Here is a 16,748-nt window from a genome sequence, read left to right on the forward strand (position 1 = left end):
TACTCTTCCTGCACAGAGACTGTTCCTGCAGGTTTGACAACCCTTGTTAAATTTTCATTTAATCACTTTTCAAACAATTTTAACTTTTGGCATGAATGTAATTACAAGCTGCTGGAAAGAGCATTTTTTTGCTTTACTTAAATAAGCTGGGTTCTTTACAGGATCTCCGGATCTACATTATGAGAAATTACAATCAATTATTCTCTTCTCATGTCTATACCACTTGCAATCTTAAAAACTTCCTTTATATGCATCTTTCTCATTTTTCCCCTCCAGGGAGCAAGAAGCATGGTCTGTTTGGTCACTTCTGGAAACCATTCCATCCTTGCTGACTTCCAATGCATCATTTCTAAGACCACTGTCTCTCAGGAGCAGCAGAGAGCAGAACTGCAGATGGAACACATGATATCTTTATAAAGTGGTGTTAACAGTTCAATTTTTTTTCTCTATTGTTTTCGTATTTGTCTTTTTGACAAAAGAATCAATATTCTGACTGAATCATTCACAGTAATTCAAATGCTGCACACCCCACTACCACAGATAAAAGTCTTTAACAGTCCATGCCTGTGCAATTTATAAGTTTCCTCCTCCACTCATATGGGTCAGTTTGCCTTTAACAATACTCCACTAGAGCCATTTCATGTGGTCAGAACTGCACAGCTGCTGGCTTTAGCAGGTTGTTTGTACTCTGTTAAGTATTTTCTTTTGTCACCTCACCATTCACCCCAAAACACCACAAACCTCTAGAGAACTGAAATACCTCTCTGCAGGAAAAGCAGTTCATGTAATCCTTGACATCTACGTACCTTCAGAAACCTTGGGTAAGCAACCTGGCTGAGGTTTACTGTAAAACTGGCTTACATTATACTTCCCTATACACATATCAACTCTGCCTTGCAGATTTGGGATGGCAAGTTTCCCCTCCGCAAAGTTTGCACCGATTCTGCCTCACCACAGTACACACACCCATTCTGTTCTTGACCAGTTTTATTCTTTGCTACAATTCAGACTTGCAAGGCTGAAGTTCTCAAGATTTCTTCATCCCTTATACCCTTGGCACTTTTTTTAAAAGAAAAAAAACCCCAAACTACTGACTCTACTCTCCCATTCCTTTACTGGCAAGCCATGAAATTTAAAACTTATTAAATTCAAGCTCCATTAAACAGTTCAGCAATTTTAGATTTTAGACCCTTTAAAAACTCCTAATACTAACAAGTTAATAGGAACTTTAGTTTGAACTTCAAATTGGGATTTTTTTATCCTGATTTGTTTCTTTTAATTCCTCTGTGGGAAACTTCCTCAGCTTCCATAAACAACAGAAAAATTAATTAGATATTTTGGCCTTCTTCAATAGCTTTATATTCCCCAAATACTTTTGAGACACTATTATAATTTACAACTGCAGATATGGGTGTGCTTTGTTTGCTATTTGTTCATACCTGCTTTATCGTAAAGTTTTCACGAGCTTTTATCGATACCCGATATACACTAACTGTCAACAAACACATGACGAAAATCAGCTCTAAGCATTTTGGTCCTTTCAAAATGTCCTCAATCTTCTATCACTCCTTTTGAAATAAAATATGGACTTCAGTGAGTTTTTTTCAGGACAGCTATGAAGCTGAATTTGAGACTATGTTTGAGCACATAATGATGAGAATTCTATTACAGAGAATGCTATCAGTTCTTCAATTGCTGCATCTTAAACCAATTCCTGGGTTCTGCTCAAGAAGGACTCAAGACCTGTTCAATACATCTTAACTGAATGTTACCTGTCAATGCAGCTGAATTTATTTACCTACCATGACTAAGCTTTCTATCAAGTACAGTAAATTAAACATTCATACCTACATAATCAATGCTCTGTAATTAAGACTTCTCCACAAATTATCCCTACTCATTCCTGGCCTGTTAAGACAGCATCCACACCTTAAAATTACTGACACTTTCTCGGCTGACCATTTTTAAAGACTTCTGCCATTCATATACTAGCAAGCATACATTTCTTTTTGACATAGTTACCTACTGATGAAACTATTTCTTGACACTTCTCTGTTATTTTCTACTATGCTCTATTTGCCCATTTGCTTGGTTGGTGACAACCGAAGACTGAAATAAATGTTTTACTAATGCTTTGTATTTATTCTAGCAAGGACAGGCTGCTGCTGCAGAACAAGACTGGCATTATGTTTTTCAGTCTTGTTTCTGGATCATTTGGCAGTACAAACAAAAGCTACACATCCCCTCTTCACACAGCCCACCTCTTCAGTAACATTTTGTCATGTAACATGATCCTTCAAACATTCCTGCTTTTTTCTTCAAAAATTATTTTTCAGGAGTAAGCACACATGCATAGCAGTGATGATGCATCCTTATTCCATATATTTTTGAAGTATAACCACATATTACTATTATATACAAGTTTCACAGTTTACTCAGGGTAAGAAAAGTAATTACACCTCTGCTGTGCCCTCCATAAACACAAGCATACAACATATTAAACAGGTGTAGTATACATACAGAACAGACTCATGGAATAAAAGAAATCCTGGCATATGATTATTCTAAGCCAGCCATATGAGCATATTTATCTCAAAGTAGGTATTTATTTTAGCTGCTAGAATATTTTTTAATAAAATCCGGAGTTAAAACTGATCAAACTATGGGTAGTAACCCTCCCCACATCCTGCAAAAAGCATGAACATTTATGCTTTTTGATTATCTTCCTTATGAAAGGAACAAGCATTTGCTATAACATTTTCAATGTCTATGAGGTTTCCATTCACCTTTCTGTCAAGCAATCAGAACTCTGGTTTGTCAAAGACAAGACACAACCAAGGACAGTAAGATCTTGTGCAGTGTTAAGTTCTAAGAACAGCTAGAATCAATTTAAAAGATCCCTTCGTAATATGAGGAAAAATCTACACTTTATTTTTAACCTCCATCCTTGCTGTAGATGAGTACATTTTTTTCCCCATTTGTAAATGGGTAGTTTAAAAGGCAATTTAAAAGTTGGAAATTACTAAGTTTTGTTTCAGACTTAAATACAGGATACTTTTAAGACCATAATACCTTGAGAAATGGCAAAAAAACCCCAACATACTCCCATTAAGTAGCCTGTTCACTGCAGTAACTTCAAAAGCAACAAAATACATGACACTGCAAGACTCTTTTCCATTTCAAGTACTAAAACTTTAAAGGTCACATGTAAGTCTATACATGAATTATACTACTAATTACAAGAGCATTAAGCCACCTCCCTCCTGCTGTAGCTTGAAATTGTAAGACAATCATTATCTTTTCCAGCTACAAGAAGATAGGCAGACCACAATTTAATGTGTGTCTATAAAATTCATCAAGTTATATCTGACAGCAGAAAAAGAAAGGATAACAAAGAAGCATGGACTTAAGTTTATTTTCATGTCTATGGTGTGCCCCTCAAAAAGGTTACAACCATATCAAATTTGTAATTTTCACCCACACAAAAGTTTGTATTTGTAATAGAAAGCTCAAACTTTAAATCTGAAGTCCTGATGTGAGACGTTTCAAATGAAGCTTTCAAGGTGATCACTAAAGTCTAATTTCTCCATTGAATTCTGATATAAAAAGCAGCTCAGACTAAGATTCTTGAAAGAACAAAAGAAGTAATAATATGAGTACTGAAGTACTTTGAAATCTCCAGTGTGGTTGCTTTCAATACAGCACATATGCATTAGATTATTAATACAATGAAACATTAATTCTCCTTGTTCCTTTATTTACATCCATGAAATTTTTTGAGAAAAGTTTAGACCACATAAATTAAGACAACTACTCATGTGACAACTATTCTTTCTTTTCTCACGTGACAATAAGAAGACAAGTGGAAGGTAAGATCACCACTACACAATATTGTTAACTCCATCCATGCTGCAAACTGTGCTACTAAGTGCTTCTTTTACCACTGCTTACCAAAGTGTGAAGAATTTAAGGCATTCAGTTCCATATTTACTGGATCCACTGGATCCATAGTTCATAATAAACTATTACGAAAAAATTTATTTGCATTAACTACACAAATTCTTCTATTTAACAATATAATTTCTATTTAACAGAAAGTACTTATACTTTCTACTGCACTGAGATTGTGCCTCTTCTACTCATTCTTTAAGAGCATTTTAGGACACACGGTTAAATAAAAGCTGTTATAAACAACAACAGTCAGTCAAAGAACCTGTCACCTGCCTCAAGTTCATCACTGAAACCCTGGACAGCAACCAGGCAGGCAGCAGCTTCTGCTTTCATGTGATAAGGAGGTGAACAAGGATAAAATGGTCCAAGTACCGCTCTTCCTTCAATGTAAAAGACTGTTAATAATTTGAATGCAGATTTGGTTTTGAGCAAGACTCAGGGATGGAGCTCACACTTAGCTCCTCTTGTCTTCTTTTCTGCACGTAAGATACAAACCTGAAGCTTCTCAAACATTGTTGACCGCCACAATCTGTTTTCTCCACAGTGTTAGGTACAATTTTAAAGAAAACTAGTTCTCTTTACAGCAAAATTTCTAGGCATTCGAGATCTATTTATATGCATAATTATGCACACATAATCACACAAAATAAAGTGCCATGTCTTAAATCGCAAGTGGAAAACATCTAAGTGTCTCATTTCACTGCAGGTGAAGAAAATTTTAATCATATGTCTCAGACACTTAGATAGTCTTTATTTAGCTTTCAAACTTTCATGCAAATGCTGCAGCTGTCCTATTCCAACAATTTTACTTAAGGTTATAAAGCTCTGTTTCCATTTCAAAATAATGAAACCAGAGGTTAATTTATTCCTATCTATTTCCCATACACCACACAGGATCCAGTACAGCATTCTTGCAAACGTCACAGTCATTAGCCAAACGAAGCAAGCCAAGTTAAGGCTGCATTTTCCAGCTTTCCTGAGTTGCAGAAAAAGCCCAGTGATTTTATGCCAGCTGATCAGTTCATGCAACAGTAATACCCAGACCTTTCTACACACTGTTAGCACCTGCAAGGTCACTTGCCAGGCATGTAGAGGTGTTAGTTTTACATGCAACAGAACCATACTTTTGAAAAAAAAAATCTTCACTTGAAAGGGCACTCCCATTAGTTTATGCTTACAACCTGCATCAAAAGTACACTGTTTTGTGCAAATATCTGTGTTAATTTTTAGCACATTACTAAAATTAAAACATGATAGGAAGCTACAAAAGAAATCACACCAGTGGCACATTACTTATTTTTAATTTACAGATTTGAAACTCTGAGAGTGTACCTCATACTATTCAAGCCCTGTAGTATAAAATGCTATTTAACATCTTCAGTAAACCTTAATATTTTTATCTCAATTTCAAAGTCTAAAAATATCTCCTCCCTAGTATCTCTCAAAGTGTAAAGCTGCACAGTGCAATACTGAAGCATGCTGGTCATTCAAACATTCAGACATTCCTAACAACTAAGTGCAATGCTAACTGACATTCAGGAGTCACACATGTACTTCAAGATGAAAAAAAAAAAAAGCAGTAAAACGCTCCTGTATCCAACACTGGCTAAAATCTCTTGACATGAAATATTTACAAACCTAATTACATTTTTATTTCTAAATGAAAAGAAGGAATAACATTACAAAACCCGTTCAAGATCATTAGAACAGCAAGTGCTAAAGACAGTACATGCAGAATTCTTATTATTAATGGATCATCTTTTTGAAACCTATCTCCCTTTGAGGAGACAGAAAAGAGAGCTTGAATAAACCCATTTATCTCAATGGTGAGTATTTTCAATTATCTTTAAAATATAATTCTTCTGACATAAGAAAAGCATGAAATGAAGAAGACTGAAGAGCACAGGAGAGCAGATATGATCCATTTGAACAAAAACAAGTATTAAATACCATTACGTCAATAACTGTGCAATCTGGTACCCCATGAGTATACATGATAGGTAGAGTACCAGGAATGCAGGGAGAGGAAAGAAATGAAACATTCTGAACTAAAATCACTTCAAAAGAGAAAAAAAAAAAATGTCCAGACCAATCATGATCTAAACGTCTTATTAAAAGACACTCTCGGGTTTGGAAATAATTTAGTTCTGCTATTAAAGCATGTATACAGTTCTAAAATAAGAAGCTCAGACAAAAAACAAAAAACCCACCCATGCACGATAAAACAGCTATAAGCTGTATCAGGTAGAGTTAGTATAAGCTCCACATTCCCTACCCAAGCTTCCACATTGCTCTTGACTACAGCTTCGTACTAAGAGCTCAGCATCCTCAAGGTTTCAAGTTCTTTTAAGAACTCCAGCTTCCCAACCGAAATTTCATCATCTACTAATACATCCACACTAAAAATAAAATTTAAAACTTTAAATTAAAGAAAAACAGCCAACAACACCAAGCCCAGAAACCCCTGAAGGAAACCAAGCAAAATCTCCAACACCAAGAAGAATTCCTAAAAGCTAAGACCAAGTGTGGACTGGAAAGAAGTAACATGAAGAAAGGGGAAGGGAAACAAAACTAAAACCAAACCAAACCAAACAAAAATCCCACACCAAATTTGTCAATATTTATCAATTCAAATGAAATTTTATCAAGTCTTTTTTTAACAGTTTGGCAGTTTTTACTGTTACTCATCACTGAAGAATGCAGGGTTTACAGAAGACTAAAATGTGCTGGAAAAACTCAAAACTGTAGAGGGCCTGCCTTTTTTTTTTTCTTTAATCTTTCTCAATAGTTTGTTGACTATCAATTTTGTTCTCACTCATATCATGTATCAGTCACTCCACCTCTTTGCCTGGGATCAACATTAGGCCAATACACAAGAAATTACATAGGTAATTTCTATTCATACTTGTAACAATGCTGGCACAGTAGCCGATGTCTTCCAGTCCTTTGGAATTGTCTTGGCATCCTATGATTGATTAGAAATCAATAAGAGAATTGTGCCAGATTTTTCAAACTCTCGGATCTTCACAGGCCTATTTTTAGCATCTCTTTACATCTATGCTCAAAATGAAGAGTATCATATAACAAGTATCATCAATGCCTTACCCCTCAAAACAGATTTTTATTTAATATTTTCCTGTGTTCCATGAAGATATCTATAAAATATATAGGTTAGGTGTTGTTTATTTGGTTTGGGGTTTTGTTTATTTTCTTAATTTTAGATTCTGCCATTAGATGTTTTTCATAGGAACACCACATACCATTTGTTCAATTATCCTTGTACAATATCATCTTTCTATGAAGTCCCACAGAAGCATTTTATGTTTTCCCTGATTGTTTGGAGACTTTTCATATGTATGTGATTTTTCTTAAAGGTCTGGTTTGCCTAAGAGTAACCTATAGTTTCTTTTACTATTTACTTATGGAAATGAACCACAGATTAAATAAGCTACACACAGAATACTTCTTGGTCTGTATGCATCCGACTAACACAGCTGTAACACATTATTTTTGGCTTTCAGACACACACAATAGAGTTCTGCCTTCTTTAACAGATAAAAATTATCACACCTCTTACTCAACTCTGTTTGCTCTGTTGTACCTCCCCTCCTTTCTTGAATTCTGCAGAGCTGTGTTTCCCAAGTCCCTTCAGCCTATGATGCTCTACTGACAGTAGCTGTCTTTCCTAGACCAAAGTATTTTCTCTCTGCAAACCACGAATTTACATGTCACACAGGAGAGCTTTCGTCTGGATGCAGAAAACGTGAAACTCCTTTTCCCTGCCCACTCAATTCACCAATTTAGGGCTGGCTGTTACAGAATTGAATGAGAGTCATGTACAAGTTCGCTGGTCTCACTTCCTCGCTGTGTTTGTTTAAAGTGCAGACTAATCAACAACCCAATAAAAGTATCAACACCAATAAAACACCCAAACTGACAGCTGGGTGCCCCCCAAAAAGAGAAGCCTTCCTCATCTAGCTCTTTATAAGTCTGTGATTTCAGCTAGGATGTTTGCCAAGAACAGGGAAGAGAGACTGACTAGAATGCCACTGGCTGATGCTCCCTCTCTATGAACACCCATGTGACTGACAATCCTTCCTGAAAACTACACAAGTGAACATATTTAACAAGGTATCAAAATACTATCTCAATACCAGTTGTTCCCTGAAGGATTCCAGAAGAGGTCTGGAATGTTCACCTGATGTCAACAATCAAGCTAATTTTTTTTTCAACTATATGTGAAGAAGACTTACAAGAATGGACACTGTTGACATCCTGAATGAATGACACAGTGGTTAACTGGAGACAAGAACTAAGGGAAGAAATTAAAAGCTGACAATTACAGCAGTAATACACTGGAAGTGTGCAGAAAGAAAAATGAGCTAGAACAAAACCCCACGAAACAGCAAAGATAGTTCTTAGAAGAAATAGATGCATTCTGGTCACAAAGCAACAACTTCTCATTTTAAGCTTCAACATTCCAGTTAGAGCTCTAAAATATGCAGCAGAACAGAGGTATTTAAAAGCTGTCCTGTGTCACAAAGATATGTTGAAGTCTTTCAAAATTAAATTTTAAAAGATAGTGAAAATCGATGCTAAAATTCAAAATACCAAAGGCTTTAACCGAACACATATTTCAGAATGAAGTCAAAGTTACACCTGAAAGAAATACCATTTTTATCTTCCAAGACAAAAACCAAGTATTTGATACTCATTATCCGTTAACATTTTTCCAACCCAGATACAATCCACCTTGTTTTCTACAAATGCGTTCTTACATGCACGCTGCCAACCATCCCCTTTCTCGAAGAAGCTCATCAGCATTACCATTCTGTCTAGCCAAGATCTGATTGCATTTTAAACAATAAAAATTCCCACTATACACAACTTTTCTTAAATTAGCCCCATAAATTCTACATAAACAGTATCTTACACATCAAACGCAGAAGGCAACCTGGAAAGCAGTTTATGGGGCCACCCAAACTTACTGTTACCAAGTCAAGTTTTAAATCTTTGCAAAAGTAGATGAGACTGAAAGCCTGCTAGTTAAACCTCAAGCTTAGCAAAGCAAGCAAGAGGAGGGAATGGCAGCTGTAACTTTTAGGGGTTTGGTTGGTTTTTTTAAAATATACATCTTGGGGTTTACTAGCAAGAAGTGTCCATTTATCCTCCTTGCTTACTTAAAGATAAATGTTTCAGAAGAACAATTACAACCAGAAAATAAATTTTCTATGGACAATAGTGACATATATTGTGAAAATACATGCCCTTAGCACATACAGACAACAGACAATGGTACAGATCTCTTTGTATTCAGCAAAGACATCAAAAATTCTTACCTTTGGATTCTAAAAAAGGACAACTAGTGCTCATGAAAGATGGGAAGGCAGCCTACCAAGAGCATCACTATCCAAATTACACTCATCCTCAACTTCTCCAATAAAATTAATTTCAGTGCAGTAACATGATAATGGTCTTTGAAATGTATTTTTACCTGTCCATCATAGTTTAGGAAGGTATTTTCCAATGCACCCAGCATTTCCTACACATAGATGCACTTCAGTACTGACTGTTAACCTAACTTATTCTAATATACATGATCATATGTATATGTGAAGGACACAAGAAGATGAAACTAGGATCTAGCAAAAGGGTAAAAAGAGAGACAGAAACATGTATGTAGGTGAGACTTTCCCAGGTCATTTACAAATCTGTGCAGATAAGGATACAGATGAACCTTCCTACCCCTGGGTAAGTCCTACTCCAAATGTTACCTGTTTTCACAAAACCTAAGATCCACTGCTTAATTATATCCTGCTGCCTCATCTTCCTACACGTGCACGTAATGGCAGCACAAACTGAACAGAGCTGTTACTTTCACACTGCATGAGACCTACATCATCCAGCAGGATCCTTGCATGACAGACTAAAATAACCCAAGGAGTGCTAAAGAGTCTTTCAAAACTAAGTTCCAGGCCTCTTTGGTTGGTAGTTCCAAGAACTCCAAGAAGCACTTGCACACTTTTCTTTGAAGCACGTACTAGGTACATATCCACATCATTTTACATGACTTGAAGTTTGGAGTTTTATGGAAGAGTTGCTTCACTCCCAACTTGTAGTTGATTTAGCAGCTTTTATACAAGCGGGGGATTATGGTTTGCTTAGCTTGGTCCTATGAAATCACCTTTCCAGGCAGAAAAATACACACTCCAGATTCTGACACAAAGCACTAGCAAGTTTTGTTCAGTCTACTAAAAACTTTATCTTCAGATGAGGATCTTTTGCCCCCCAAAACCTTTCATGGATTATGCAAACACAGCATGTTTACAGTAAAGTTTCCTATACTGTAATATGCCTGAAAACCAATACAGAAACAGCAGTGGAGGTAACTCACTGGAAAGCAGCTTTTAAATCTAATCCTGCTGACAGCTTGCTGCCTAATGCTTTCTGCAAGTGGACAATTTTAAGGATAAACTCATTCCTTACCAAGATTAAGAGTTGTTGCTATGCAAAGAAACAATATGAAGTTCTAAATTAAGTCTATTACATTAAGTGACTAAAGAAATGTTATGTTTTCTACACAGAGAGAATATCTTTCAGAAAGGACAACATTACACGAAAAAAAACATTAAACTCAGAGTCCACTGTTCTGTATTAATCCAGACACAATCTCGTGAATCATCAAACACAGGATACTACAAGTATCAGGCTTAATTTCATCCCTGTTAAAAAGCCAAAGAACATCTATAATTCAGGTTGCAATACTTAATTCATATTTTGCTTTCTTATCTTCTAATAGACTACAAAAATGGTCACACTAGAAGAATTTCATTTTAACACCTGCTCAGAGGTCAGACTGTCACAGTAACATACACCAGGAATGTTGCAGGCTTTTTTTTAATCTAAGAATTTGTAAACCAAAAATAAATGATGTATAATCTTAACACAATTAAGTGCAACAGCACAGATTTATAAGAAAATATATGGAGGTTAAAAATGACAAAAGGATATTATTAAAGATTCTTTAAAAAAAAGATTCTTAAAATAAAATATTCTTAAATACTCAGTCTAAAAAGCAGAGCTGCAATTTGTTTGCCTATTGTACAGGAATACCGTATTTCTGGTCAGTGCTTGCTCGTTTCTCAAATACTTCGATAGGATCTTATACAGACAATGTAAATAGTGGATTTAGGGAAAAAAAAGAAAATATTTCAAAAAATGAAATAAAAAGGAGCCTGGATTAGTAACAACTACTAGTTAGAATATCTGACATACTACTAATAAGCAACATTTTACTACGACATGCAATTGTAAAAAAAAAAAGACCTTAATGGCTGAGTTTTGTATTAATCAGATAATTTCAGTGAAGGTCAATCAACTAAATATTCAGACTGAAAAAAAAGGTGTTGATTTGAAGATATGTAATTACTGCCCTGATTTTTCCAAGTTATCTTTTTATTTAACAACCACTAAAAGAAAATCCAATAAAACTGTAAAGTCAGACTTTGCCAGATTTAACACCAAATTGAATTTAACTCTAAATTACTATTTTACTAATGTTTCATCATGAATGTTGTTGCTCTCCAAAATAAAGCAATTTCTCAGGAATAAAAAGTCTGTACTGCTTGCTTAAGGTGGCAAAGAAGCGTCCAGTTGAAGAGGAGTCTCCAACAGACAAGGAGCTAGATGGACAGAGCACAACATGTGCATCCTACTTGCAAAACTATGAAATGCTATGAAAATCTCAGCTCAGCTTTCACAACCAGTTGCCCCACATGTGAAATAAGGATGATACCTACTTTCCTCTGAAAAGCTTTTTATAGCTAGACATGAGCACTACTCAAGAGTTACATATTGCCACTTCTGAATTAGGAGTCTATCACACACAAAACCAGACAATGGACCACACTACATTTAAAATCACCAACTATACTTTGTTGTGCCACAACTGAAAAAAGTTTATTTCACTAAGACTCTGTTAATTAAGATCACGTCTGATATTTTTCAAGTTCATGAAGCCCTCCTATATACTTAGGTAATATACACAATCTTGTATGTCTTCTTTTCTGCTTCAATGGCTTTTATATCCACATCATAATGTTTTCCTATTAAGGCCCCAATCACACGATCAGATCCATAGGAAAAGGTTTCAATGAAGCTGTAGGACAAAAATCACTGGGATGTGTGCTTGGGGGTCTCAGTTTACCAGACATTAGATGCAGGCTGTACAGTCTAGAGGGCTTGTTTTATAATCTGTGTAAAACACTGGAGGGATCTGGATGATACTTAAAACAGATCAAGCTACTGAAATAAAGTACAGCAGAAACACAAGATTAATATCAATGTCTAATTCTACAGATGACATGCAGGCTGGATATAAATTTAGTTTAACAATAAAACCCCAAAAGTTTCTCTGCTGTATTTCTAAGTTGAATGCACAATCTCATGTCAACGGAACGGCCAAAGAATTACCAGTTTAATCCCACCTGCATAAATCATAAGACTACTGTTGTCACTATTCTAGTGACAAGTGAAAAATGTAAGGGGAAAACTCTTTCTGATCAATTTTAATTTTTAAGAAATAAATAGTTGAACTACGGTTATTTCTGCCCTCGATCTGTCAGGGTCTTTTACACACAAAGAAAACAAGAAGAGGACTGTTCTTTTTTGGTTGTTTTTTTTTAAGTACTATAAAAGACAAATTAATAGAATGACAAAAAAACCAGCATGAAATTACTTATATTAATTTTTAAAACAAGCAAGTTTCAGCTTCATGTTATCTCTTCAAACAAATCCATTTAAACAAACATTATTCCTGTACAAAGTCAAGATAATTATCTCCAAGCCCAGAAACAATTACACCAGAAAGGGAGGGGCATAATCCATTTATGTATTATTTAAATAAACCAGGTCTTTCTCCAGAAGTCTTTCAGTAAATATGTCCATATTGTGCCACACAGGTTCAAGCCCTGCCTGTAATTGTCATGTCAGAACTGTGAAGCCCAAGCTGTCCTTTTACGCTGCCTGTTATTGGATGTGTACGTGTGCTTTGTACTATCCAGCACTTCCCTCACGCTCCCAGACGAGGTGGTGCTGACACAGCTGCACTACAAACCCAATACCCCTCCTTCGGCCCGAGGCGGGCAAACGTTTCCACTTCTTGGGAATCCAACAACATGGGGGGCTGGACTAGGTGATCTCCAGAAGTCCCTTCCAACCCCAACAATTTTGTGATTTTCCGTGGCCGCTCCAGCTCTGACATGCACGAAGGAAACCCCCTTCCCCATCAGTTGTTTCTCCACCAGGAACGACTCGGTTAAGGTTCTCCTTGGCACATCTCCCGGACCATCCTCTCCCTCTCTAGCCTTCTTTCCGGCTGCGAAGGGCCACCAGCTCCAGACGTGGCCCGGTGTCATTGTCTCTGCTCTCTGCCACCCCCGCTTCCTCACCCGTCCCTCCTCCCCCACCGCTGCCTGTCACCTGCTCCCTCCCCGCCGGTCGTCTGCTTCCAGGTCAGCTCAGCTCAGCTCCCTCTCTGCCTATTCATCCTGCGAGCGGGGAGGAGGAGGAGGAGGAGGAGGAGGACCCGCCGGGCGCTGCAGCGCCCTCGCCGCCGCTGTCAGAGCGGGGCCCTGTGCGGAGGGGCCGCTCCCGGCGATGCTCGCCCGCAGCCCAGAGCACACACACACCGCCGGGGGCCTGTGGGGCTCTGCAGCACGACGCAGACCTGTGCCACGGCTCAGCCCGCAGCCTCACTTCCCTTGACCCTTCCCCGTCGGGCAGCCCCTCTGCCTCGTCCCCCCAGAGGATCCACAGCCCCCCCGCAACACAAACACACACAGGGAAAGCGGCCCCCGGAGCGCACCCCGACCTCTGGCCGCCCCTTCCCGCCCGGGCTGCGCCTCACCTAAGGCCACCTCGCATGCTTTGCGCAGCTGGGAGTGATGCGCCTTCTTCACCTCCTTGTCGGCCAGGATCTTCTCCAGGGCCCGGGTCAGAAACATGTTTTTCGTCTTCTTCCCTTCATACATGGGCGCGATCGAGCCGTGAGAAGAGGAGGAGGTGGAGGGTGGGGTGAGGAAGAGAGAGCAGGGCACCGGCCGCTCCCGCCGGGAGCGCTGCCAGGGGCCGCGGCGGGCAGGAGGGAAGGGCTCCCTCGGAGGGCGCCCCGACGCCCGCTCGGCGGCTCCCCCGGGGGAGGCTGGAGTGGGCCCGGGCAGCGCCGACAGCCAAACCCCGCGGCTGAGGGAGGACGAAGCCTTCTCCTCCCTTCTCCTCCCCCGCCCCTGCTGCGTGTGTGCGCGGACGGCGCCCGTCAGTCCCCGAGCCGCCCCCGGCCCGCGCCCGCCTCCATCAGCACCGGCGGCAGCAGCAGCGGCGGCGGCGGCCGCAGCAACAACCTGCCCTCGCCATGTTGGAAGGAAGCGACGTCAGGGCCGCAGCCGGAGCGGGAGGAAGCGGCGGCCGTGTCCCGGGAGGGAGGGCGGGCGGGCGGAGGGAAGCGAGAGGGCGGGGGGCACTCGCCTTCTGCCCGCCCCGCGGCCGCGCTACAGGTGGAGCGGATCCGCGGGAGGCAGCGGGGAGGGCGGCACGGGGATGGCTGCTGCCACCTGGGAGCTGGATGGGGAGGAGGGGCAGGACTTCCCTTCCGGGCCACCAGCGCCAGGAGGAGGGGGAGAAGGAGGAGGAGGAAGAAGGTTCCCCCGGGATGCGACACCTTCCCCTGAAAGGCGGACTCCTCCGGGACTGGGGCAAGGGGTCTCCCTGGGAGAGGAGCTGTCGTCCTTCCCCGGCCGCCGCCTCCCGTGACAAGAAGCGCCCAGGGCTCCGGCTCCCGGGGGCAGCGAGCGGGGAGCAGCCCCCGCCCCCACGGGAGGGAGGAGCGCCTTGGGTTGCGGGACGCGTCGGGGCTTCCCGGGGCGTTCCTTCAGCCTCCTCCAACTCGCAGGGTTTGGGCTTCGCCTCCGCCTCGTCCTTTGGCCGCCTGCCCGCACCCGTCCTCGGCCGGGGATGAGCGCTGCACCTGCGGGTTCGCATGGTGCCCTTTTCTTATCGCCTGCATCCTCTGCCTTTAAAATGCTGTCATCCGGCGTTTTTTCCCATTGCACGTGCACTAGGAATACAAAGCAAAAACAAACAAAAAAAAAATCAAAAAGCCAAAACAACAACACACCCTTCACTTACAAGTAAACAGTGCCTTTTGTGATTTGTTACTTTAATAAATCGTCGGAAATTTTTGTAAAATTATGGAGGGGAGGATGTTGTTATATTTTGGTTTGAGTGGTTTTTTTGCTTGCGTTCTTTGGCCCTTTTCCCTCCCAGAGAGTGAAAGGGTAATCTCTTCATGCTTGGTTTGGAGCCAAAAAAAGCTCAGATTGAAGCTGACTAGCTGCAAAAACATCATAAGGGCCAGCTTTTGCACTCAGAGGTGGTACACCAGTATTTAAAAGTAGAATTTGGCACTAACTGAAGCCAGCTCTGGTTTGGAAAATTTTTACCTGATTAAAAAAAAATAATTGGAAATGGAAGGACAGAATTTCTACATATAACTTTTAGTCAGTGGGACACGGCTATAGCATCAATGGGCAGAAAGCAGAGATGGTTGTGGAAACCGGAGGCCATCTCTGACCTTGGAGAACAGAGAGCCAGCACACAGGAAAAAGGTTATCCCCAACTAACTTTCACAGTGTGTTCTCTATTCCTGTGGTCCTGCTGCATCAGTCTTCCTAAGTTAGTCCCAAACCCTTCCTTATCGAGAATTTGAGATAGTCTGTCCAGGCTGTCATGCCTCCATGCTAAGGCCTTGTAAGCAAATCTGCCAGTTCATTTGAGCACCTGTTTCTTGGTCTACAGTGGAGCAGTTGTAGCTGCATTAGCAAAGCTACAGTAATCCCAGCCTCCTAATGAAGAGGCAGCTAATGTTGCTCAGTGTGGCTTTAACCAGTTTCCCAAATGAAAAATTACTTGTGTCAAAATGACTTGCTGCCTCATAGGTACCTATATTTGGACTTTTTAAGGAATACCCTGGCACAGGGAATTCTGCTAAAGCTATAGCTGAATGGTAGGCCCGAATGTTAGAGCAAAATGCTTGTTCTGCTGAAATTACTTGATTTGTACCAGTGGCTTTTTCTGGTCACTGTCAGAACCCTCAGGCTATTTTACTAGCCAAATGATAAACAATATGGAAAATAATAAGAGGAAAATATGTGAATTTAGCATTATAACAGCTTTGTGAGAGAGTTAGAAGTCACATCACCAAGCACATTGATTCCTGAAAAAAAATACACAAGTTTTTAAAATTACCATATTCAGATTGCATTGGTTTATTCAAAATACTGTGTCTTCAGCAGCACAATTGCTAAGCATAATGGAATTATTTCTACTAATTTATTTAGTGAAAACATTTTGCTTGTTGGTTAAATATCAATTTTTTTTTAAGTACATATGCAAGTTCAGAAATACAGATGTCAAAATAACTGGTCTTTCAAAGCTGTGCACTAGTGACTACGTGGCAGGAGTAAGAATTTCCTTGGAATTCTTGCTGGTGGTTTTGTACAAACCACTTGAGTCCAAATTTCCTTAGCCAAGTCTGAGCTTGCAAGTGTTATTTAGTAAATGGAGTTTGCTATTGATTTTCACAGTCTATTTAGCAGAAATAGACTTGCAATATCGTGAAGACAATGGGTATCTGTACATAAAGAGCACTGAGCACTGCAGTTATCTGTTTTGTTCATATTAATGTCTGTTTTCATGTTCTGTACATAAGGTAGTTTTACATGTAAAATATGTTTTAGTTG

The 16,748-nt window shown here is 39.9% G+C and overlaps 1 protein-coding gene across 3 annotated transcripts in view; it reads right to left on the bottom strand.

The window, feature by feature from the left end:
- The window catches only part of ARFGEF1 (ADP ribosylation factor guanine nucleotide exchange factor 1), an 89,744-nt gene extending 75,679 nt beyond the window's left edge, over positions 1 to 14,065 (bottom strand). For 2 of the 3 annotated variants that reach the window (XM_017812505.1, XM_017812504.1), the window contains exon 1: positions 13,859 to 14,065. In XM_017812505.1, coding sequence (XP_017667994.1) covers positions 13,859 to 13,982 — 124 coding nt within the window. In that variant the 5' untranslated portion in view covers positions 13,983 to 14,065. The remainder of the gene's footprint in view (positions 1 to 13,858) is intronic. The other variant, XM_017812507.1, reaches the window with a different exon arrangement.
- Positions 14,066 to 16,748: the final 2,683 nt, after the last annotated feature.

Source organism: Lepidothrix coronata, unplaced genomic scaffold, assembly GCF_001604755.1.
Source record: "Lepidothrix coronata isolate B3197 unplaced genomic scaffold, Lepidothrix_coronata-1.0 Scaffold36, whole genome shotgun sequence".
NCBI classification, from domain to species: domain Eukaryota; kingdom Metazoa; phylum Chordata; class Aves; order Passeriformes; family Pipridae; genus Lepidothrix; species Lepidothrix coronata.